At 36.8% G+C, this 27,174-nt stretch overlaps 2 protein-coding genes across 2 annotated transcripts; both read right to left on the bottom strand.

Moving 5' to 3' along the window:
* Window positions 1-6,094: 6,094 nt before the first annotated feature.
* On the bottom strand, window positions 6,095-8,453 carry LOC140144694 (histamine N-methyltransferase B-like). Its single transcript, XM_072166504.1, has 3 exons — window positions 8,435-8,453; window positions 7,612-7,926; window positions 6,095-6,504 (listed from the first exon to the last, which is right to left on the bottom strand). The coding sequence occupies exons 1-3, from the start codon at window positions 8,451-8,453 to the stop codon at window positions 6,095-6,097; spliced, it is 744 nt and encodes a 247-aa protein (XP_072022605.1).
* Window positions 8,454-16,839: 8,386 nt separating this feature from the next.
* On the bottom strand, window positions 16,840-27,065 carry LOC140144696 (histamine N-methyltransferase-like). Its single transcript, XM_072166506.1, has 4 exons — window positions 27,009-27,065; window positions 20,994-21,228; window positions 17,935-18,237; window positions 16,840-17,240 (listed from the first exon to the last, which is right to left on the bottom strand). Exons 1-4 carry the CDS (start codon window positions 27,063-27,065, stop codon window positions 16,840-16,842), a joined length of 996 nt encoding a protein of 331 aa, XP_072022607.1.
* Between the last annotated feature and the right edge of the window lie 109 nt (window positions 27,066-27,174).

Genomic DNA, 27,174 nt, shown 5'->3' with positions numbered 1-27,174 from the left:
ATTTTTACTCTTTTATTTGACACCATTTGGGGGGTCATATCTTCTTGGGATTTCGAGATATGAAAAAGGACTCAAAATAAGAATATGGGTCTTATAGGGAGTGTCACCCCGGTGAAGAAAATAATTTGAATACATTATTTACTTTTTTCTCTTCATTTGACACCATTCAAGGGGTCATACCTTCTTAGTATTTCAAGATATGAAAAGGCCCCAAAATATGAATATTGACCCAGGTCTTATGAGGAGTGTTACCCCGGTAGGGAAATCATTTTTTTTTATATTATAGTCTTTACTTTGTTCTCTTTCATTTGACACCATTCGGGGGTCATAGCTTCTTGGCATTTCGAGATATGAATATGAATATTGACCCAGGTCATATGAGGAGTGACACCCTCGGAGGGGAAATTGTTTTTTTATTATACTCTTTACTTTTATCTCTTGCATTTGACATCACTCGGAGGGGTCAAACCTTCTTGGCATTTTGAGATATGAAAATGACCCATATGGATATTGATCCGGGTCTTATGATGAGTGTCATTTTAGCTGAACCATGAAGTGGTATCAGCCTATATTAATTGTGTATGTTACTAGCTTACTTACTGACTAACCTTTTAGTCTCAAATCCCCCCGAGTGGTGTCAAATAAAAAAAAAAAAAGTGAAGAATATTTAAAAATTATTTTCCCACCGGTGACGCTCTTCATAAGACTTGGGTCAGTATTCATATTTTAGGTCCTTTTCATATCTCGAAATGCAAAGAAGGTATGAACCCCCGAGTTGTATCAAATGAAAAATAATAAAAATAACTGTACCACCTGGGGTAACACTCCACATACGACCTGGGTCAATATTCATATTGGGTAAGCTGACAATATTATTTATAAAGCCTACCCAGTCGCACTGCAGTTTTTAGCGGGATCCCGCAAATGGGGCGTACCTCATCCCATTTTTCACACTTCTGTAAGTAGCAATTAGCACCTCTTGAGTTTTCCGATAAAATTCATGGTCACTGATGGCACCGCAGTACGACGGACTTCTGCACTAGTGCACATTGAATAAACAATGTTCATTGTTTACTCTGGTTTAAATCATGGGTCAATATAACTATAAACAGATTCTAGGGAGTGTGTGTGTGAATGAGTGATTGGCTATTTATTTTACCACAGCCTCGTTTTCCAATCCTCGGTTTATAACCTTATATATAGGTGTTTATAAACCGAGGATTAGAAAACGAGGATTCTTGTCTATGTGTTTTACCACAGCCTCGTTTTCCGATCCTCGTTTTTCGATCCTCGGTTTTCAATCCTCGGTTTATAAACACCCTAATAAACACATCAAGGAAATTGGTACTTGACTTTATGAATGACTCATCGTGTTGAGCGAGTTGATGATGATGATAGCGATTACGTAACGCTATGACACAAGTTTTTGTACATTGAAACGCCTACAATGTTGTATCGGTAAATAATAATTCATTTAAATGATGTTGCGCACACCTATGCTATATTCCATGTTTTTGTTTACACCAAAGAAAGCGTCACGACACTTCCCTTCAAAGTATCCACTGCAGACAGACGTGTAATTCATTCGGTCTCATTCATCAACAAACATTACACACACATTCAACTTCTATTCAACAACAATTTAACCAGGCCTAGTGTCCATGCTTTTATGTTTTCCCTTCAACCAAACCTCTACCGTCTTCCTCATTTTAACCCTTAAACCTCTCACTTTCCCTTCTTACAAACATTTAACTAATTACCCCCACCCATCGACTCGCCAAAACCCCACAAGGTTCTGAACAGAAACAAAACATACATCACCCAAAATAAACCAATCAATCACAAACACCATCAATGATCACTACCAAAACACATGTACCAAAACAAACCACCCAAGCAGAGAACCGCAAAGTTCTAAATTTAAAGTGGAAACCCCACTGCATCTGAGACGAAAATACCAACAGGGATCGGAAGCACGACCCAATTCACCCGTGTGGAATGAGCCAGGTCTGTTACGGCTTTATGTGCATGCTCAGATCAATCAACCCAATTTCCGCTGCAATAACTATATAATTGTACCTACCCAGCAAACACAAAACGTTTTCGACATCATTCGCAAAAGGTTATAAAACGTTTAAATGTCGGGTTATATAAAGGGTATATTAAGAGTATAAAACGTTTTCATAACCTTAAAAACATTTTTTGATAATCTACTGCTAAGCAAATAAAAATGTTTTACAGAAAACGTTTAAATGTCGGGTTATATAAAGGGTATGAAAACGTTTTAATAACATCCCAAAAACATTCTTGAAAACTTGATACAAAACATTTTAAACAGAAAAAAGATGGTGTAGCAGTAATTAAAGACCCAATCAGTGCGAGTGCAAACAAAATTGTTATAAATTGCTTAAATGTGGAGGATAAGTCATTCAAATTGTCATTTGGTATTTTTGAAATGAAAGATTTGGCCAAAAATAAAGAAAACAGCAGTATTGACGAAGTTGAAGCTCCATTCAAATACATGTAGCTAATTTATATACTGTCAGTATATAAATTAAAGATTCATGTCTTGTTTTGTCTAAAATGCACGGCTTTCGGCTGAACCACTAGCTGGCTATGTTAGCACATCTATGACAATGACAAAGGTACCAAAATCTAAATTTTGATCATTACGTTTCACTACCTGGAAAAAATTGATCAAGAATTGAATTCCCTCCTGAGGTTCGTATCTATTAATGAGTTGAACAGATCACAAGGATGTCATTATAGCTAGAGGCAGTATATAACACAAATGGGTCAATGAGTTAAAAATAACCTTGTGGGGTATTTGGTTCCCAGGAAGCAAGTTTTGCCTGAGGCAATTTGTGGTTAAATGTTGATCCCTCACTACAAGAGTTAACCGTCGATTTGGTTAAAAAGGAGGTGAGACATCAAATCTCTCCAGGTAACAAAACGTAATGTCACATTGTTTTCATCGTCAACTTATCTATTTCCAGCAACACCATTCCAACTGATATGAAATTTGCTAGAGTAAGGCCTTTATTCAAGAACAATAGTTGATCTGATGTAGGCAATTATAGACCGATTAGCATATTACCCATTGTTTCAAAAGTTATTGAAAAGCAGTGTACAAACAACTTGAAATGTACTTATCTGATAACAATTTGATTTACAATCTGGTTTCAGAGGCTCATATTTGACTGATACATGCCTAATTTACCTTTACCGATTTTATTAGATCACAGATAGATGATGGTAAATATACAGGCATGGTGCTCCTAGACCTGCAAAAGGCATTCGATACAGTGGACTATGATATACTTTGTAACAAATTGCAGGCTATGGGTATTCACATTGACTCTGTTAAATGGTTCAAATCATACTTATCTGATAGAAAGCAGATTGTTAGTGTAAAAGTTGAATCCAAACCCATGAATATATCATGCGGCGTGCCACAGGGTAGTATATTAGGCCCACTGGTCTTCTTTGGTTATGTTAATGATATGTCATCAAGCGTTAACCATATTATTTGTTTTGTGCTGACGACAGTGCGCTATTCACATCCCATAAAGACCCTAAAGTAATTTCCGATACTTTAAGTAGAGAACTTGAGTCTTGTAGACAGTGGTTGACAACGACCAAATTGTCGCTTCACATGGGCAAAACAGAATCTATTCTTTTTCGTTCTAAAATCAGACTGAGCAGGGTGGACAATTTGAAGTAATTTTTTTTCTTGTGATCGTAAAATTATCAATCCCACCAACTCTGTCAAGTACCTCTTGATGAAGATATAAGTGGTGAAAGTATTGCAAAGTCAGTAATCAAAAAGTGTGTGGTAGATTAAGTTCCTTATATAGACAAGGTCACTCTATTTATCTATCTGATGTGGTGGTTATTTTTCGTATGGAACGTTTTAAAACCGTATTTAACCGTAGAACTACGAAGGGGGGGGGGGGTTGTACTAATCCCCTTAGGATTGTTTATCCGTCATCAAAAGCGCACGCGTTTACGCCCAAATGACCTAAGCTCATTTTAGTGATAAAATTTTTACCCCAGCTCCTTACCTCGCGGTAGGACCGGCCATCAAAGATGCCATAGAAGGAGGGAGGGGGGGGGGTTGAAGCCCGAATTATTTTCATTTCACTCTTGAGAAATGATTCCAAGACCTACTGACTTTTTACTTGTTAGTAAAGTGAAAATAGTCATTTCCTTTTATATTTAGGAGAACATTCGGTGAACATCGCATTTTATAGAATTTTTGCCTATAATTTTGTACATAGCCAGAATTTCCCAAATGTGCATGGGCGCCCTCACTTCATGACGTCGTAGCGATATTATGTGGGAAATGTTTGTACTTATTTTGGTATCACTGAATAGAGGAGCTATAGCTATACATCAGCCCATAGCTGTACATCAGTACCAAATATAATGGTATATAACGATTATAATTGAAAATGAAGGGGTCGCAACAGCCCCCCCCCCCCTCCCTTCTTCGTAGCTCGTTTGACAAAATGCGGCTCAGTCACAGTAGTTCCCGGGTTAAATGTTATTAAAACGTTTTAATCAAAACCATAAAGTTTTAAAAGATATCTGTGTTTGCCGGGATGTTTTCAAGCCCTTACAGATTCGACATTCTTCAAATATGAACTCCTCTTCGAAATCGCAATTAAAGCTTATCAGCTTGCATTTCCATAGCAGAATAAAATTCCACATTAGCACAAGAAGTACCACAACAATTGGGATTATCAGGAAGCTATATGCCACTGTAATTTGTTGAGCTGCATCCAAGATGTTTGAGGTGTTGCCAAAGTTTAGGCCAAAAAAATAAGTTGGTTGTACTACAACTAGTCCAAAAAGGTCGGTCGGTCGGATTTCTCTTTTTATTCATGCCTTGTGGAAGCAAAAGAGGCAAAGCAAGTTAAAGACAACGTTTAAGGTTGTTACATGGTGTTTAGGTTTATTAAACAATTATGCAGTTGTCCCGGCAGTTGTACAGCTAGGCTGTCGATTTCCGTTTAATCGTCTAAACAGTTTAAACGGTAAAATATCGGCCGTTTAAACGTAAAAAACAGCTCTATGTTCTCTCAATTCAATGCTCTTCAATAAAAGTAAAAGTAATCAAAATGTACAACTTTATCCAACTTAAAATAAAAATAGCTATCTTTTAGTAGCAGTATTTCTCGGTTCCCAGCCTTGAATAACAAGTAATTTAGGGCCTACAACTTCTTCTGTTTTCAATTTGTGTAAAAAAAAAATTAAAAAAATGGGTCGGCCTCAAAAATCGGGTCGGTCGGTGGAGTACAACCAAACGACTTTTTTTTTGGCCTTATGGGATTACCACTTTTCATTTTTTACTATAAATTGAGCTTTATCTTCTTAGACGTCACGCTGGATGTTATTTAAATAGCAATTCTACTATACAAGTCATGGCTTTTCATCTTGAATTTACAGCCGGGGGAGGCACTCAACTTTGGAAGTGACGGTATGTGCCTGTCAATAGGCCCCCTCTTTTTGAAGTCGCCTATACCCGATGACCCCCTTTTTTTTATAAAGAGATACCCGATGACCCCCCCTTTTTTTTTTAGTTGCGGCTACCCAATGACCCCTTTTTTGGTTGCGGCTACCCAATGACCCCCTTTAGCATCATCAAAATGCAACAAAATAATGCCGATAATGCCAAAATTTTCTACCCTATGACCCTTTTTACTTATACTCAATGACACCTTTTTTCCAAATGTTATACCCAATGACCCCCTTTTTTGTTTTGTTTGTACCCAATGACCCCTTTTAAAAAAAAAAAAACCCTTTGTACCCGATAGGCCCCTACTTTGCGACGCCGGTAGGCACATACCCGTCACTTATAAAGTTGAGTGCCCCCCCCGGATTTACAGTACATAATGTTGCGCCTTTCTCGTATATTTTGAACTTTCAATACAATAATATTGCTTTAATTTAAACATTTTAAACAACGTTTTTAAACATTTCTGTGCTTACTGGGTAGTCATTCTGGCAATTTTCATGATCGTAATCACGTTGTCGCCTATAACGTATATTTTGAATTCCATCGCTTTTATTAGCAATGTGTACTAGTGCTTCATGTAGGTTTGGTAATGAAAAAGCATACGTGTTCTAATTGGAAGAACCAATCATTACCACGCTGAACAGAACAATCTTTGATACATGCCAATACTTGTTGAAAAAGATCCTTTGGCGCATCTCTGAATCTGAACGTATGAGTCAGAAAATCAAGCACTAGATTGCCCTCTTCACTTTCTTTCTCATCAAAACACCGAGTAATCATGCGATGACATGTGTAAGTATCTATGTGATACGGGATTTGTAATTGACGTAATGCATCGTGTACGTCGGCCGAGTCCCGATAATGGGGTGATGACGATGCGGTGTTTGGTGACCCATTCTGTGATGAAGTCTCAGATCCAAGATAGGGGAATGTTCTGCATACCTTTCCAGTGCCAGCGTAGGTGATTATGAAGAAGAAGAAGACTGGGTAATTCGATAATTAAAGCATGTACACTCTAATGAAGAAGAAGAAGAAGAAGAAGAAGAAGAAGAAGAACTAGATGGTACTGTTGTGTTTGAGCAAACACGAATATATATGCCTGTGATTCCCACCCTTACCCCATGACCTTGACCATTTTTGGCACTCGATAGTGATCACATCCACCAAGTTTGGTGACAATTCCACAATTTATACTTGTATGACTTTGGTATGACCTTGGCCATTTCCGGCACCCGATGGCGATATCCACCAAGTTTCATGACAATCTAATTAACTATACATGGACGACCTTGATATGACCTTGACCATTTTTGGCACTCGATAGTGATTACATCCACTAAGTTTGATGACAATCCAACAATCTATACTCTGATGACCTTGACATGACTTTGACCATTTCCAGCATTCGATGGTGATCCCATCCACCAAGTTTGATGGCAATCCAACAATCTTTACTCTGATGACCTTGACATGACCATGACCATTTTTGGCATTCGATGGTGATCCCATGCACCAAGTTTGGTGGCAATCCAACAATCTATACTCGGATGACCTTGACATGACCTTGACCATTATTGGCACTCGATGGTGATCTCATCCACCAAGTTTGATGATAATCAACCAAACTATACTTGGATGACCTTGGGCCCGCGACCTTCGACTTTTGGGGCCAGGAAATTTCTGGGGGTCATAAGGAGAATATCTATGCCCTGTTACACAGGCATAGATAAGAAGAAGGAGGAGGAGCAGGAGGAGTTAAACTAGACGATTTGCATTGGGCAATTCGATAACGAAAGCGTGTATACATTGATCGACACTTTTTCAAAAAAGTAATTGAATAATAATCATGATAATAATCTTCGGAGTTTATTAAAATGAAATAATCATTGGCGACGTACTCTGTTTAATCATAGTCAGGTTTTCTGTGATATCTTTATATAAATCACACATTTAAAAACAAATATCAATCAAATTGGGTGACTCTGACTGAGCACGATGTTCGTCCCATATCGCACATCGGGATCAATATCAAACGTTTGCTGAGAGACCAAATTTAGTCGATCTTCTGGGGTTTAAGTTGAACAACTCACCTGCGGAAATTGTTATCAACAGAATTCCACCTGGCGCCAGCATATCATGAAGACTTTGTAGTGTTTCATTCAGGTTTTTGACATAGTACATTGAATTACATGCACTTATGAAGTGGTACTTCAGACTGTTTTCTTGTTGAAGTTTTACAAACTCTTCGAATGTACGATTTTGCCAATCGAATGTCAAATTCGTCGCCTTCTCTTTCATATTGTGCTGGTACTGTGTGAGTAACTCTTCACAGGGCTCTACAACGCAGGTATGAATCTTTGGAAACCTGAGAAGTAGCTTATTCAGGAACACGAGTTCAATTTCACCTGTAGAAAAAATACAGATTTATTTAGACGGGATATTTATTGACAAGAAGTTCCTTGTTATTTCGTCTATTTTTGTATTTTTTTGTCAGGATTTATGGTAAAACATGTTTCAAAACTCAATTTTATTATTGCTTTTACTGTACCATTTGTCGTACCGTTATAAGTTTGACTGCCAGTCGAATCTGGATTCGTCTCTTTGATCATTCCTCCTGATCAGCAAGATGAAATGAGCGAAAGTCATCGAGATAACGGCGGTCGATCGTTATACGCAACTCCAACGTTGCTTTGCACTCCCTACCTAACCCTCTCTTTCTCCCCGCTGCATGACCTTGCCTTTCTCCCGCAAGCAACTCTTGCTTACAGAATCATGGTAAACTGCATATCCGTCAATACACGCTTTTTCAATGGGAAATGAACTTTGCTGCTTGGATGATGTCACGATGAGGTTAGCATTTATTCCGTATTGAAAAGCGTGTACTGACGGATATGCAGTCGACCGGCCTCTTACCAGAAATGATTTCAAGCATGTCAAGTGGCGGACACTTGAGTTTTCAATTCTATAGAGACAGTGTAAATACAAGCTTAATTGTCCGACATATTTCAACAATAGGATAGGGCCCCGGGGGTCACTCTCATTGTGGCCTGTACACCATCCGAGATAATAGAAACGCGTAAAAAGGGTAGTTTTTCGTGGGTAGGCACAATACGCGCGTAACGCGTTTAGGGTGTTAAAAACATGAAATATTGGAAAAAGGGTAGCAAAATTGCAATTGCTAATACGCGGAAATGAAATTTAGGGTATGAAATTTGATGCAAGGAATAAAATCCCTGTTTAGGTTATTGTTTTAGCCAAGGGTTAAATCCTTGTTTAGGGTGCTTTTCAAAAGGTGATTATCGCGGATGGTGTACAGGCTACAATGGAAGTGACCCCCCCCCCCCGGGGGGATAGGGCCTGGGATTTTGAAAGACACCTCATAGCTGAATTATCGCTGAGCTATAGCGATTAGTTTTTAGCCAATGAGATACCAATACCAATCGCGCTCGGAGTATAAATTTTAACTAGCAGCTACTCTCAACAGCTAGCGGGGCGTTTATAGACCGGTTCGTTTACTGCTTATTTACCCGGTGTGGACGATGTGCTCCAATACTAAACTGAGCTCAAAAAGAAACTTATAATTTTTCACAAGGTCATATCTTGAAATCCTGTCCATCATATTGAACCAAAATTACACACATATTTACTTCAATACTCTACTCTTAACACATGTCAGTAGCCAAGCAGTTATCCAACTGACACAACAGCAATATGCACTGACATGGGACAGCTTCCTGGACCACATTCACAGCCCAGCCCTGTTTCATGAAAAAAGGGTATGAAAAGCAGAAAGCAGCACCGTTTTATCATCTGTGCAAGGATCTTGTGTGCATTCTCACAGATTTTTTGTCTTGGGTACCAAATGTTGAACTCAAGTGAAGGAAGTCCAGGAAGCTGTCCCATGACAGTGCATTTTGCTGTTGTGTCAGTTGGACAACTGCTTGGTTACTGACATGGGTTTTGAGTAGAGTATTAAGGTAATCCTGTGTGTAATTTTGGTTCATTTTGATTGACAGTATTTTAAGATATACCTTGTGATTCACAAGTTGTAAAGAAATATAAGTTTCTTTTTGAGCTCAGTTTACATTATGAAGTAGAAGAGGCCTTCAGTTCAACGCTTTGAACACTCCGAGATCTGTGATAAGGCGCTATATAAATACCGAATTTTATTTTATATACTTTTATTTTATTACACTTTTTAACTTACCTTTCCCACTTCCTACTCCTAAAACACGAAGCGGTTTATCATCGCTTCCGTCACCTATATTTGCGACCAGTTTCTCCACGACGTGCCCACAAAATGAGGCATCTGCCCATTTTTGCACAGCTTCAACATAGTTACCTGTGCTCCTCCCGTAATTGAACGCTTTTGTGTAGTACGCTTGATCATTAAAAATTGGAATGAGCATTATTGATTTATCCGATTCGACCATGCTGATAGTGGAACTCTTATCCGAATCTATGCTGTTTTTTATGTCAGAAAAAAACAGACACCTTATTGTATCGCTTGTGCCGTCTTCAAAATGGTGGTTTCCGAAAGTATGACCGTAATATTATTATACACAGCGTTATTGAACCACGATCAACGACCGGGGCGTGCGGAATGAACAATGTTTGATGAAAGACAGAGATAAAAAGACTAATTCGCGTCTAAAATTCTGACAACTAGACAGAAAATGCCGTACTGCGCAGGTCGGCAACAAATCACGGCGTGCATTTGCCTTAACGTCACACGCGATATGGTCTCTTTTTTATCTCTGTCTTTCATTAATAAAGACCGTCCCGAGTGCATGTCCGGGGTTCAATTGCACTGAACTGCGTTATAAAAAAAACAAGAAATCTCTTCAAGGGATATGACTCGCATAATCCCTATAAGCTGAATCTTGCCCGTCGGGAATGATAATAAACACATCGATATAGAATAAAAACTAGATAACTAAAGGGCCAATCACAGGACGAGCTAGCTGGTGGAATGGCGACCATATGCTAATTAGGAGATTGTTGTTTATGTCCGTGACGTCATTTTTGCCAAAATTTTTGTGCCGAAAAATGACGAACAATTTCGTTTTTTTTTTCATTACTGTTATATTGTGAAAAACCATATAGCTGTGGAGTTAGTCCAATATGTTAGGAAAATATTCAAACCGAGGACCCCATGTTGACACTGGCTAAATAAGCTGTATTTTCACTCGTAAGGGTGACAGTCACTGTTGCAATTTCGTCATTTTATTTTTCACAGACGAAATGAGAAGATTTGACCTTTTGAGGTCATTTAGTAGAAATGTTTTCCAGTCGTTTTGATTTTCGTAACAACAGTTCGCCCTTTGAAAAGTGAACTTCGACGTCCGTGGTGCGAAACTTTCTTGCCACCAATTGCCAAGTTTTCTTACGGTGCTTCCCGTTTCTTTTTATCGTGTGGTTGATCAGTGCATGAGCGGTAATGACACACGGCACCAGGGCATTCGCTTTAAATAACTGCCTTGAATAAACAAGAAATCCCTTAAAGGTCATTAAAGTTTATCTCTAGAAGAGAATAATTATTACATTACAAGTTGACACTCGTTTCAATTTTTTTTAATGCGTATTTATCCTGAAAAAAGGAAACAATGTGGGAAAAAAAGTTCAGCCTCGTACGTGTTCTTCCCCCGTCTGAAGCGTACGTGTTCTTCCCCCGTTTGGCTGATGACGTAGGTAAATGAAGCGGACACTATATCATGTTCTCATTTACTTCGGTGACAAGTTTGACATTAGCAACAATAAGTTGTACTACTATTATTTGCCATAACAATGCTGCATAACAATATGCAGACTATTGTTTTCATTTCGGAAACAAAGCGCACACAGTATTGTTACCTTGCGTTTGCTTTATTATATTTCATCCAACTGATATCGCACAAGGAAATCAGATACATGAGTTTGTGGACGTGTATATGCTAGTCTCAGATGATCACGATGAAATTCTAAGCTCAAATTTTATATTTATTTTTTAGGCCTAATATTTCTCATGATATTGATATACATATGAATTGTAATATCACAATATTTACTAATATATAAAAAAGAAGCGGCTGATTTTATCCATATGTTTAAAAACCATTAAATTTGTAATACTTAATTTAGAGGTTTTTTTCTGTGAACAACAACAGTCCATTGAGAGCGTTTATAATCCCTTTTCTCAAAGCGGGCACATCTCATTTCATGACGTCACCTTTTTTCTAGGCCAAATCTGTCTCGTTCGAAGGAACTCACCGCTTAAGTTGGTTTTTGCGGAATATCAATTTTAAACGTTACTTTCTCAAAAAGGAGTCATTTTCATTGTCCTTAAAATATTAGCTTGCCAATGATATGATGTTATTTTTGCATTCACCTGCCCTTTAAAGGGATATAAGCCTCGCATCCTGTTATAATCCATATAAGCTGATTAATCTCTTTCCCCGGAGGGAATTATAAAAAAACAAGAAATATGGCACGCATCCTGTTATAATCCATAACATGAATCTTGCCCATCTATATCTATAACTTCACTCAAAATAATGTGTAATCTTACAGGACACATTATTCATCTGGGATATTCATCATGGGAGTCGTAATTGACGCAGTGCGGCGTGTACATGGGCCGAGTTCCTGTTAGGTTTTGACGAAGTCTCAGCTCTATCTAAGGGAGTTCAGAAATAATGTGGTGGGCTGGAAAATATTTTTTCCATTTTAAATTGTTTTACCCCCCCCCTCGTCTTCATGAATCAAAAACTTTTGCCCCCCCTCTTAATGGACCTAAAACTGTTTTGACCCGACCCCTCATACTATGTACAGAAATATTTTGACCCCCTATTGTAATGCACCATTCTACATCAAAGGACAGAGGAAACATATTAATGATACTAAAACTTGTATTCATGTGCAATGTAATTGTACCCGTGTCATTAATATAAACGAACTGGGTCGTGGGACGAGTATATTTTGTTCTTGTTTTACTGGGACGTTTTGTTACCCATGAAGCGTGCGAAAAACTCCAATTTTAGGCTATTTTTGTTTGAAATGAAGGTGCGTTTTGCTATTTGATGGTCTAGTTCGCGCGAAGCGCAAAAATGTAGCAATTTTATCCTATTCAGGCCCCAGACACAGGGCAATTATTGCTTTATTTTTTCTCCTATTAGGATTTTAGGGGGATATCCCCAAGGAAAATAGGAGGAACGTGTACCCCCATTTTCCAACTTCGAAGTCCGCCGCCTATGATTGGAACGCCACATGAGTTGGTCTATGGTCAATGGTCTAGAGTCACCTGGTGAAATTGAGGCGTTTTTGTTAAGGGAAATAAGAGGCTGAAATGAGGTATTGTATTTTCTATATTTTCTCGGGAATTAAAGAATAGAGAATGCTGCCTTTCTGAACAGTAATAGAACACAAACTACCAGTTCATTAAACCATGTTTGTTGGGCTGTAAAGGTTTTAGTTTATTTAAAATGCGTGGTCAAATATGTCTTATTTTTGACAAAAAACAAGGCTTTGCTTTCTTTAAAAATCTTGATATTGCCAAAAATATCAAACGTGGAAATTTAAATTTTTTTGCCAGTTGAATCCGTCATTAAAATATAACTGTTATTGTACCATTGTTACATTTATATAAAAAGTAGTGGTACAAAGAGAGAGGCCATCGTTTGAATGAGAAATTTATTTTTAAAACTTTTCTGTTCATTTCAGGTTGAGATCATCTATACAAATTCATATGAATATTTAAATTACAATTTTCATAGCATTTTGTAATATTTTAGGCCCTATTTACATGGAATTTAGCAATTTTCGTGATTTGGAGATAATTAATGTCATTTGTAATAACTGTTTTTTCATTTTCGCCATTTTTGCAGAATAATTTTGCTTCCATTCAAGCCCTAAAGTTGTTGAAGTTTCAAGACGTCTCATTTCCACCAAAGTTTAATGGCAAGTCTCATATTTTACCAAATGCAAACGGAGGACCTAGTGTTTATTCCTGCCCAAAACTAGCCATATGCACCTTGTACTTTTGCTGTATTTGGACATTGTAAACACGTGTTTTTTCTGTAATTTAAAAGGCCCGCCTTTTTGCGTGATTTGGCAGTGTCCCTAGTATGTTGATTTTATGCTAATGCTGTTACGTAATCATGTGTATGATATAATTTTTACATGTGTTGTTTGAAAGACAAAGGTACAGTGTTTATGTAATCATTGAGAAATGCCATGAAAACAATCCACATATGACGTCACGAGTCAACTCTTAAAACATACTGACTGCCCCTCGTATAGCAGCGTTTTAGTGATTTAAAGAGCAAACCAAAAGGAACTGACACATAGCTCATATTATAGACAATTTTAACACTACATAATATATTTATCTGAATATTGAATAATTGTTCAAAATACATAAGTAATACTCTTATCTGAGATACTTTTGTTCTGGTGTGATTGGAACATTTGCGTTTTAAAACGTTATCATGACATAACCCGCCATTTAAATGTTATTAAAAACGTTTTGACAAAACCCAAAATACGTTCATAATGCACACTACGCCGTTATACCGTTTTAAAAACATTTTTGTGCTTGCTGGTTTATGTAGGTTTGGTAATGAAGAAGCATACGTGTTCTGCTTGGAAGAACCAATCATCACCACGGTGAACAGAACATTAAAATGTCGGGTTATATAAAGGTCATGATAACGTTTTAAAACGTTTTGTATGAAAACACACTACAGCAATATTTTTAAATGTTTTCAAAAAATGTTATTGTAAACTATTTTTGCAAACATTTTTGCCAAATATTATGTCAATACTTAAATAACATTATGTTAAAATATTTGAACCCAGCAAACACATAAATGTTCTTAAAATGTTTTTTTCAAAACCTTTTAATAACATTTAAATGTCGGGTTATATAAAGGTCATGAAAACGTTTTTAAAACGTTATTGAAAATATTTTGGGCAAACATTTTTCGCAAAATATTTTGTCAACCCCAAAATAACATTCTGTTTAGAATGTTTTGTATCAAGTTTTCAAGAATGTTTTTGGAATGTCATTAAAACGTTTTATACCGTTTATATAACCCGACATTTAAACGTTTCCTGTAAAACATTTTTGTTTGCTGAACAGTAGATTATCAAAAAATGTTCTTTAAGGTTATGAAAACGTTTTATACTCTTAATATACCCTCTATATAACCCGGCATTTAAACGTTTTCTGACAACCTTTTATAACCTTTTGCGAATGATGTCGAAAACGTTTTGTGTTTGCTGGGTGATTACGTTCTTCCCTTTCGTCCTCATCAAAACAATGTGTAATCTTATATGGAGACGTCATACTCATCGATGTAATATGGGAGTTGTAATTGACGCAGTGCATCGTGTACATGGGCCGAGTTCCGATGTTTTCCACAGCTTTCCAAAACCACCGTATTCTGCGGGCGAAGAAGAGAAGGAGCACCCGGGAGGAGCAGAAAGAAGAAGAGATTGGTGGAGAAGAATATATGAAGAAATAATAATAATAAAAAAATCATATTACTTGCCGTTTTAATATTGTTCATCACAATACACCATGATACACTGACTGTAAATTCAGTAATACACTCACTTAAATGACATCTTAGGCCAAAAAAAAAAGGTTCGTCTCAAAGCTGACGCGCGCGTTTGTAAAATCCCACGATTTGACAAAAAACAAATGCAGACATTTTTTTTTATTAAAATTTTTTTTTTTTCCAGAAAAAATCGGCGAAAATCAGACTTTTTTCTCAAAATACCCGTACTGACGCGAGTATAGTCCCACCCTTTTTTTGGGTGAAAAATTACCAAAAATTACCATAACAGTGAATTCACGTCAAGGTCTCCAATATTCGGCACCGACCTTCCCAAAAAGCTTAAAAAGTAGTCTCACTTGAGTTGTAAAAAACTTCTATTTTCTCCTATTTTTGGGTGGAATTTTAGCCTTACCTTCACTTATAGAATTTTGGGAATATTGATTGATACAAAAGTCCATTTCTCTGAAAGAAATGACATGCAAACTATTTTATTTTTAATTTATTTTACGCCTACTTGTCTGAATCTCGCCAGCCAGGCCATGTGTTATTTATGTAGGCGGCCATCTTGGATTTGTCCACGGTCGTAAAGTTTATTTTTTACTGAATTGGACTTTATTTTCTCACATCATAATCCTTCAAAAATTCCAAAATAAAATGTTTTCATCCATTCATGATTTATGTAGAGCATTTTTAATATTTAGGGTTGATTTTTACAACAAGTATGAGACAGAAAGTAAATAAAATTAGTGAAAGTGGTTGTTTACACGGTGCATAGGAAATAATGACAACTGATTAATTTTCCATAAATAGGTGTTGAGAGCAGCCCATACTGCAGTTACTGTCCGTTTTCCTATACACAATACACAGTGCTCTTACCATTGACGCGTGACCTCTACAAATAGCGTACGTTAGAAGTATGGGGATTTGCCTAGTTAACGTCGCTGTGTGAAAAATAACCGGCCGATATTAAAAGTACTCTTCTAAAATTCTAGAAAATATAGTTTTGTAACATGTCCTAAATTTTTAACTAATTTAGATGTTTGGAAATATGCGTACTTTGGTGTTTTAGTGTATAATATAGGTAATAGTACATTGCCTAGTTAACGTCGCTGTGTGAAAAATAACCGGCCAATATTAAAAGTACTCTTCTAAAATTCTAGAAAATATAGTTTTGTAACATGTCCTAAATTTTTAGCTAATTTAGATTTTGGAAATATTCGTACTTTGGTGTTTTAGGAAGGATATGTAAACGACAGATAACACCAAAAATATGAAGAAATTATTTCCAAACCGTGTTAAGTCAACAATCATTATGTTGCTCATTTTCAAGAATGCTGGTTAACAAAAAGCAGGCCATTGTCTCATTTCGTGAACAAAGGTCCACATACCATTGTTTCCTTGCGTTTCCTTTATAATCGGTTACCCAACTGAAGCTATAAATACCAGCTCATTGCGATACCGCACATATAAAACAGACACATGTGCACAACCAGAGAAGATCTGATTTAATCAGTTGAGCTGTTTTCAATGAGTGTTATCTTGGTTTAATAGCTTTTAATGGGGTTTAAGTCCTGCAAAGGTCGCGGTGAATTCTACTGTAGACATGACTGCATCATGCTACTTATAATGCAGAGCAATGCATCCACAAATTGTTTTCACCTATCGCTTTGGTAGTAAATCCTGTTACAGACTGTTTCTACGGCGAATTATTGTATTCACATTAGAGCCTTTGTATATTTTGAATTCCGTCGCTTTTATAATTAGCAGTGTAGTAGTGCTTCATGTAGGTCTGGTAATGAAGAAGCATACGTGTTTTGCTTGGAAGAACCAATCATCACCACGCTGAACAGAACATTCTTTGATACATGCCAATACTTCTTGAAAAAGATCTTTGGACCGCTCCCTTAATTTAATTGGGTGGGTCACAAAATCAATCGCTTGATTACGCTCTTCACTTTCCTCCTCATCAAAACAATGTGTAATCTTATAAGGACACACATACTCATCGATGTAATATGGGAGTTGTAATTGACGCAGTGCTTCGTGTACATGGGCTGAGTTCCGGTGATGTTTTGGCGGAGATGTGGTCCCTGGTGACCCATCCTGTGAAACCGTCTGTGATGAGGTCTCAGGTCTAAGATAAGGGAATGTTCTCCATAGCTTTCCAAAACCAGCGTACTCTGAAAAAAGAGAAGAAAAAAAAAGAGAATGCTAATGAGAAGAAGAAGAAGATGAAGAAGAAGAAGAAGAAGAAGAAGAAGAAGAAGAAGAAGAAGAAGAAGAAGAAGAAGAAGACGAAGACGAAGACGAGAAGAAGAAGAAGAAGAACTCAGAAAAAAATGGAATCAGACAAATTTATTGTGTTTATAGATCAACCGAGTAATTTAGACATAAAGTCATTTTGACTTATGTCCGCAAATGGAACTCCATATTAAACGACCAGCATAGCCAGTTAGGTTTCTTTCACTTGCCCTTGTTATTAAGCTTAGAATGGACAGAAAGCCTTTCCGGCAGTTGTTACCATGGTTACCAATGGTTACTAATATTATTTCAGGGTAAAGAATAACAATATTAAAGAATAACAATATTAAAATTTGATGGATATCGTATATTATGGCTTCAATATCCAATCTAAAGAATCACTGGCACCATATCGTTAGATGCACGTGGGCAAATACAAACTCGGTGTCATTTGCTACTTTTCTCATCTTTACAGATAAAAATGATCTTTAAAAATGAATTTCCGAGTTTTTTGGGAATGGTTTATATGTTTGTAATACGTGAAATGTCTGTGGAAAGTCAAAGAGAAGTATGGGGGATATTGCTAAAACGGGGAGGTGATATAAATTTTTGCCTGTTTCATCTGCAACTCACCTGCAGTAATTGTTACTAACAGAATTCCACCTGGTGCCAGCATATCATGAAGACTTTGCAGTGCTTCATTTAGGTTATTTACACGGTACAGAGAATTACATGCACTTATGAAGTGGTTTTCTTGCTGATTTTCCAGAAAGTCCTCGAACTTATGATTTTGCCAATCGAATGTAATGTCCGGGGCATGCTCCTTGATTTTAGCCTGATACTTGGTCAGCGAATTTGCACAGGGTTCCACGACGCAGGTATGAATCTTTGGAAATTTGATCAGCAGCTTATTTAAAAACATGAGTTCAATTTCACCTGTGAAGAAATTTAACACAGATTTTATCAATTTCATTTAAAATATATGAAAGTCCATGGTCTCCTGATTACAAAACTGAAAATTTTATTTGAATCGGACATTCGCTTCTTGATATATGGCCTGTCAAAATGGTGCGAAACCAACAAATTGGCAACAACTTTCTTTTAATTTTCTTTATTTTTGGCAGTGTTGCCAGGTATTTTTCTAATTATATATGCAAATAAGCAAGTAAGTAAGCAAGTAAGCATATATGCATGAATTATGTAAAGTTAAGTTTTCAGATACAATTAGAAGAGGCATGGTACTGAAACTTGGTACATGGGTAGTACACATGAAATGCAACAAACCTACTGATGCGTTTGGCAAATTTCCATTTGCATAATTAATTAGGTCCCTAATCAACATTTCTGATTAATGTTCTTAATTAATTGTTCATATTGAAATTTGCCAAACGCAACCGTAATTTTGTAGCACCTGTGTGCATTATACGTACCGTGTACCATGCTTCAGTACCATAGCTCTTTTAATTGTATCTGAAAACTTTACTTTGCATAATTTATGTATATATAATTAGAAAATTATCTGGCAACTGGACTTGTCAAAAATATAGAAAATAAAATGAAAGTTGTTGCCAATTAGTTGGTTTCGCGCCATTTTGACAGGCCATATCTCGAGAACTGAATGTCCGATTGAAACAAAATGTCTAGTTTTGTAATCTACAAGGCGAGAGCATTAACATATCTAAATTTTTGCATTAGCCAATAGAACGCAACAGCCTGCAGAAGCCTAGCGTGGAGGGGTGGGGGTTGCACCGAGTCTGATTGAACGTAGCATCAATCGGTTTTCAATGCGATGTTGTCAATTTTTCACTTAAATTGGTTGTACATGCCCCACCCCCAACCCATGTCTAAATATGGCACGATTAAGGAAGAAAGTGGCACTTTTTTGGACATCATCCTATACAAAAATGAGTAGATTGTTTTAAGAGTGTACATTGGGCACTTAGCCACTGGCAATAAGCCTTCGTATATGGGATAGCCTAAGGTCGTCTACAAACTGTATTCACAAGTAGCTACAACACAGTGTCATCGCCCCGATATCTTCATGGCAGAAACTGCCATGGTAGGTTGAATCCACAGCCACGCATGGCCATTATACATATCGACCTGTTTAATAGTTCAGTCGCATAATAGGCTGAAGGACATCTGACTAAGGCTACTGACAATAGCCCTGATTAGCTCGGTGACTAACCTCGCTGTGTGTTAGTCAAGCATGGTATGCCATAGGTCATATTCTTTTAGACAACCTTCACGATTGGCCTATACACTGCGCTATATAATTCGGCACATATAAATCAGAATTATTGCGGAATTATTGTCAGTTTTTGACTCAAGACGCAAGCTACTGTCTCAAAGCGCACGCCAACGACTATCATATCTGTTCAAAATATATATTCATGTGCAAGGAACCACATCTGGTTTCTTTATACGAAATCATTTACGGGAGATATTCATCATTTTCTACACCGGTATCCAAAGATTTTCTTCTCATATCAAACTCGTGCATAGCAAATTCACGTGTATCGATCCCGGGTATTTATTTTAGTATCCCTGCTGTACCAAGTAATTATTAGTCAGGCGATGCCGGTGTGTACAAGTATGCTTTGATTATTTGAAGAAGAACAATTTCGAGTGCACGTAGGCACAAACTCTTAATATTTATATGTATTTAATATGCTTAATACTCTCGTATTGAGCTACTCCAGAAAATGCACACCCCCTACAGTGGAGTAACCGTTCAACAAAACAATCCAAGTTAGGTTTCTAAAAACGACTGGAATTGCATTTGTGAATAATACTGGAAAAGCTTGGAAATGCAATCACATGAATGGAAAATCACGCAATTGTACACAATGAACCTATCAAATTAAGGGTTTCCGATTTTAAAATATTTATCTACTGGAATTCTTTTGCATTTGGACACTTTAAAAATCATGATTGGACAGAAAGTACGAAAATCTGAACTCCTCTATAGGGTGTGCAATGCACACTGTGCATCTATTTTCTGGGGGAGAACTATACGGGGTACTTCAGATTAATAAGTACCGCACTAAGATCTGCTGACAAGGGGCAGTCTTCAGTGAACGGCTCTTTTCAGAGCTACCAAACCTTTTACATAAGCAGATAGGCGAGGCCCGCTTGTTCTCCATTGACAAGGGGCAGTCTTCTGTGAACGGCTCTTTTCAGAGAAACTAAACCTTTTACATTAGCAGATAGGCGAGGTCTGCTTGTTCTCTGTTGACAAGGGGCAGTCTTCAAATCAGTATGCAAGGGGTGACCTACATCTCTCATTCTTAGGTACTTTATCCTGAAGAAGTCAGAGCTACTCATGACGAAAGCTTGACAGTTCTAAACTTGTCCGAACCCGCTAAAAACGTATCAATTTATTGTTATGAACTCCCGTCGTAAAAGCCTATTCCACAATTTGTGTCATCAAAAATGCGATCATTGTGGATCATTGTGCCGGTATATACCACAACGTTTTTCAAAGACACTTCAATCATATTATTATCAAGAAAAGTTTACATGTTCAGTTTTATTTTTGCAATCTTATGTTTATGTTTAAAGCAAATATGACAAACATGGATCTTGTGTTATGCACATCAATTAACTCAACCATGTTAATGGGCAGGTTAATCTTCAGCAATATCCTGTCAAAACATTGGGTAATATTTTTGAATATATCTGTAACTCACCACTCCCACTCCCAACACCTAACACTTGTAGCGTTTTATCATCGGTTCCGTCACCTATATTTGCGACCAGTTTCTCTACGATGTGCCCATAAAATGTCTCATCAATCCATTTTTGCGCAGCTTCGAAATAGTCCCCTACGCCTGGGTATTCACTGAACACCTTTATATATTGGGTTTTATTCTGTAAAATTGGCGTGGATGATATATCTGATTCGACCATGCTAATGGAACCAATCTTAAACAACAAGAGAAGAAAAATGGAACACAGTTGTTGAGTCATTGCATAAACACCATTTACAGACTGTACATGCACATTAATTAGTGTTTAACACCGCGACTGAAATTTTGAAAGTCTAAAGTCTGAAGTCTATTCACCCAAAACTGAACTAGAGTTCCAAGTGGAGTCAACCCATTTCGAATAGTGTGTCGGTGTATATATGTATGTGGGGGGGCATTCAATAGTGAATCAAGAGCAGTTAGGTGTTAACTTGAGAAAAAATAAAAAATAAAGGGGAATGAGGGTCTGAGGGGAATGTGTCGCCATGAGCAGTAAGAAAGTGAGACACACTGTTGAAGCCAATTATTGAAGCAATTAGGTGGACAATTTTAGCAGTACAAATTGTGTACAATGTAATTTGAAAATGCCCAAATCTAGTGAAATGAAGGCCCGTTTGAAGCCATTCTTGGAAAAGTTTTTATTATTATTGTATTCAGTATTGCTTTAAACATAAATGTCGGGTGTCCGTGGCAAAGCAGAAGCGAAAAGGGCCGGCGAAAAGGGCACTTGTTTAGTTTGCTAGTTTTGCAAAATAAAAGTCCAATTGAAAACATTTTGGGGGACGCGTTATTGTGTAACATTCTTATAGTTGGAAAAAGAAATGTATGAAAATGACAGCCCAATTTAAGCTGTTCGTGGACTAAATTTTACTATTACTGTAACTGCAATTATTGGTTTTAACATAAAGCGCACGGGTGTCCAAAATCAGCTGGTAAAACTGCTTTCTAAAACTGATTGCCACAAGATGGGCTTTTTTTTAGCGCATGGTGCCCATTGGGAACCATCTCCCTAGTATTATTATCAGATCCACAAATTCAGTTGATTCATTTAAAGGAGGATTTCGTGATCCTAGCATCCTCTTTTTATGACATGTTTCAGTAAATATCCACAAAAAAATCATATTCCCAAAATTTCATTTGATTCCGATTTTGCGCTTGCGAGTTATGCATGATTATGTGTATTACACTGCTCTATAGGCCACTGTTGTAATTTCGTTCTGATACCAGAACGAAATTCAAATTTAGCGATATTTTTGCTAAACGAATTAATCTGCAAGAAATTTTTGGTACATAAGTATTGTGTAGCCAGAGGTTTCCAGTGGTATAAAAATCTAAATTTTTTTGAGAAAAGTGGGGGATGAGGCTGTGGATCACGAAATGCCCTTTTAAGGTGGTACGAAAGGCAAAATCAAGTTGCTCTGATTGAGATTAAAATAGACTTGTTGCAGAGAGATATGCAAAATAATCTTAATTCCAAAATTTGAGCCAAATCGGACAAACCGTTTTTGAGATATTGCTGTTGAAAGATTCTTTGTATTCTTTTGTTTTTGCCAATATATTGATGAAGTTAATGAGAAAATTAGCAAAATGTGCTCATTAATATTAATTTTGCCAATATTTTCCCAATATTTTATGAATAAACCTTCATACTACTTTTACCTTTAAGAATTTTGACCTGAAACTTTGCCAATGTGTCTCTATAACCTAAACCTTTAACATGTGATTTTCCCGCCCATCTAATTTGCATATTTGCATAATTAATTAGCTTTAAGTATAATGCTAATTAATTATGCAAATATGCAAATTAGATGGGCGGGAAAATCACATGTTAATGTTTTAGGCCATAGAAACACATTGGCAAAGTTTCATGTCAAAATCATATAAAATAAAAGTAGTATGAAGGTTTATTCATAAGATATTGGTATAATATTGGCAAACATGAATATTCATGAGCACATTATGCCAATTTTCCTCATTAACTTCATCAATATATTGGCAAAAACAATAGAATACAAAGAAACTAAAAACATGTATATCTTGACAACCGTATGTCAGATTTCCTTCAAACAAAAACTATTTTGCTCAGTGTATTTAGCTTAACTTATTCAATCTATTCAAATGGTTCTAAATTCAGTTTCTGTTTTCCAGAAACATCGTTTCGAACCCCCTTAAGCAATGTTTTGGAGTTTTACTGCAAAATTTGCTCGCACCTTCAAACTTGTGTTTCACTTGGACCTCATTTTGTAATTATCCAAATTGCAGGCTAACATGCAATTGTCCCCATCTGTTTTATTTTGCCCTCATCTTCTTTTTGGATTTGGTGGTCGAATCTGGTGGTGCATGGCACTTGTTTGCTCCAGCCATTAACTTGACTTTAAAAAATTGTTCCTTTTATGATATTTTGTAAATTTTGATGTATCTCATGTGCAATATAATATTTTTGTAATTCTGTGCAAGTGATAAACTGTAATAAATAAGTAAAATAAAATAAATAAACCAAGCCAAAACGGCCACTTGTTTATCCATACGCAAGGGAGGGTGTTGCCTGAGGGTGATGTTCCCCCGTGTGAGGTTGGAAAGTTTTGCAAAATGGAGGTCCATTTTGAAAAAAGCCATTTGGTGATTTATTTTAAAACTATTATTGCAAAAACAAAAACAAAAAGGGCTCAAACTCAATTTTTAACCTGGTCCACTGACGCTTTGTTTATGATATATTCTACCCTACATGTAGAACAAGCATTTTTTAGTACTGCTCGATTTGGTGGTGGTGGTGCAACTTGGTGCAGTGTTGCATCGAACATGATGTAAACCACACCAAACTCTGCAGCTCTGCTCAGTGCATCTATGTACATTGTGACGTCATTTGGCGCATGAAACCAAAAAATCTTCCTAAAATTTCAGAATTGTAATATTTTTCATCTTTTTATGCTTAGATGATAAGAAAAAACATCTACAGAGCACAACTATCACCACAAAATGGGCACATCAGCCTTCATTGAAAAGTTTCTTTTTTTTTCATTTTAATGCACCAGGTATGGTCAGCGAATGGAAATATTCTTCGGCCAGACAGGGTTGGACCTGATTTAGTGGTGTGATCTCATCATTTTCAGTGTTATCATAAAATTAGGATTTTCCAAAGAGATTATACTCAAGGAGTACCGACTCTAAATTGTCCCGTGTGCCACCATATAACGCTACGGTAAATCCGCCATTTTGATTTGTCGCTCGCTACATATTTATACGAGTTATTTGTATTGTTTATAAAAAGGCATGATCTATTCTGATCGAAATGATACTTGGGCACATGTATCATATTTGAAAAGTAGGTGATGGTTAACATATTATGTGAAACTGCAAGCAGAAAATCACCGATCATTGTAGTGAATGCAATATTCTTGTTTTCAAAAAAACTTTTGAAATCACTAGTTCAAGTTGAGGGAACACCACTTTGAGCTTGGCTACACGCCACTGTATTCATGGTGTTGATACTGAACTACAAAATTCCTTGCATATATTGACCTTGACCTTGGCCTGAGGCCTTTTCATTCATCATGCAGATAGTGGCGGCATTCAACCGAAACTGGCCGGATTCCCTTAATTAAAAGATTTGACCATTCCGGAATATAATAAAGCTTTATATACGTATTATTCACGCCGGGCCAAGGGCATTTTTATAACCATTTCTTCAGGTGGTGAATGACGTGCATTCTCTAAATTCAGTAAATTTCCATCGTCAACCGTGTAATTGAATGGGATTATTTTGAAATTTTAAAACGCTTGAAATATCACAAACAAATAGGCCTATGTTAATAAATAATATAAATACAAGCTCAAACCGTTGGGGTTCGATAAATGAACCCCACAAAACTAACCGACGTGTCATGTCAAAAGGAGACACTTTTGGGCAGGATCATAATTGGAGAAATAGCCAAAAACCTGCCCGGGGGTGATTTTTTCACAATTTGGGTTTGTTGCCAATTTGTGATGTTATTATGTTAAAAATATTGTCTGATAGTCTCAAACCGGAATATAACCATGATACTGGCATCTTGTATTTTTTGAGACATTTTTCAAGGTAATTCCTACTCTCAACATTGTAAAAAATATTTTTAAAGGCCGATATCTCAATTTCCACTTTCATAATACCACACTGCAAAAAAAAGTGTTCAACATTAGAACACCACCTGTGCAAAATTTGACACACTGTATTCAATTTCATAATGCTTGGTGTTCGTAACCATAATGCTTAGTGTTCGTAACATAACGTCAGATGAAACTTTGGCGCATAGTGTTTGAAGTGTTCAGCATTAGAACACCACCTGTTCAAATGTTGACATACTGTATTCAATTTCAGAATGCTTAGTGTTCGTAACATAATGTCAGAGGAAACTTTTAACACATAGTGTTTGAAATGTTCAGCATTAGAACACCACCTGTTCAAATTCGACATATAGGCCTATTTGACATACTGCATTCAATTTTGTAATGCTTAGTGTTCGTAACATAACGTCAGAGGAAACTTTTAAACACATAGTGTTTGATCATTCACTAATGTTCATAAAATGAACACTGTATGTTTAATCTAGGCCTATAATAGCATAAAATGCTCGCCTGATTGTAAAACCATTTTTATAATTGGTATTATTTATGGAGATCATCAGTTGTTCTCATTTTATTTTACACAGGCCTGCAGCTTGCACGGAATGAAAGAACATTGAACATTTTGCGGTTTATAGAAAATACCTGAAAAAAGGCCTATTATAGGTGTAGGCTTACGTCGAATATTGAAATTTAGGCCTATACCGTACACTCCAAATAACTCTGGGTGCACGCCCATAAAGGTGTTCACAACTTTTACACTGAATGAACATGTAATGTGTTCGTTTTGAACACTGTATGTATGTAGGCTATATTTACCACGTGCTGGGCCACGCATGCGTCGTTGCACCGTATAATAGAACAGACGATGTCATCGGAGTGAGAAACCGCGATTTGGACGGGGATTTGAGGTGAGATTTTACCCACAAAATACCATTTTATTTAAAACAAATATATCGAACGTGTTCTCCACATATCATAGAACAACGAGACTAAAAATGTAAATTCATCGTTTTTGTATTGCGTGGTTTTAGTGCATTTTAATGAATGCGCAGTAAGCTTATCAATCATGACCATGCAATAGTCACATGGTCAGACAGATTTGATATAGGCCTAATGTGAATTATACTGTAGGCCTAAACCTCTGACGAGTGTGTCTTACAACTGGTCAGTATGCGGGTCGATTTCATGCCATGGCATGCCTGATGGAATAGATGTAATTGCGATGTTGCACTAGTCAAACATGCATAGGCCTAGGCCTAGCCCTATAGGTTTGCTGTAATTTACTACTGAGTCTGTTGTTACAATTAAATTTCGGACAAAGGTGTACATTTATACATTGACCCATTGTACTTTGCTTTGTGTAGGCGTATTGCATCCCTTTTTGTAACACTTATTGAACATATGTAGGCCTAAGTGTCATATGTTCCAGACTTGAACACTACGTGTATGACATTTGTGAACACAACTCAGTGTTCAAAGATTAGAACACAAGTGTTCTAAATGATTAGAACACAAGTGTTCTAAAGCTGAACACATTTGATTTTGAACATGTAAATGTGTTCTTAAAGTGTTACATGGCATTGAACATGTAAATGTGTTAGGATTTGGAACACTTTGTGTTCAAAGTTTTAACATTAGGTGTTCAAAACATGAACACACCATGTTCACAAAATGACGACAATATGTTAACATCAAGTGTTCAAAAGGTGAACACACGTGTTCTAAATTATACTGTTGTGTTAAAGTCTGGAACACTTGGTGTTCACAATCAGTACACTTTTATATGTTCAATAAGTGTTACAATTTTTAGTGTTCTAATTCAGAACACTTTTTTTGCAGTGTGTACCCATAACTTACGAACTCAATATCTTCACTTTTAATAGGAATGTTCAATTTCATTGGGGAAAACGGCATTGTGGAGCAAAATATCTCGATATTTAAGATATGTAAAAACCTCAAAATTGATAACCTGCCCAAAAGTGTCTCCTTTTGACATGACACGTCACATATATGCCATACGGCC

The sequence above is a fragment of the Amphiura filiformis genome, unplaced genomic scaffold (genome assembly GCF_039555335.1).
Source record: "Amphiura filiformis unplaced genomic scaffold, Afil_fr2py scaffold_73, whole genome shotgun sequence".
Classification (NCBI taxonomy): Eukaryota; Metazoa; Echinodermata; class Ophiuroidea; order Amphilepidida; family Amphiuridae; genus Amphiura; species Amphiura filiformis.
This window is presented reverse-complemented; position numbering and strand designations above follow the sequence as displayed.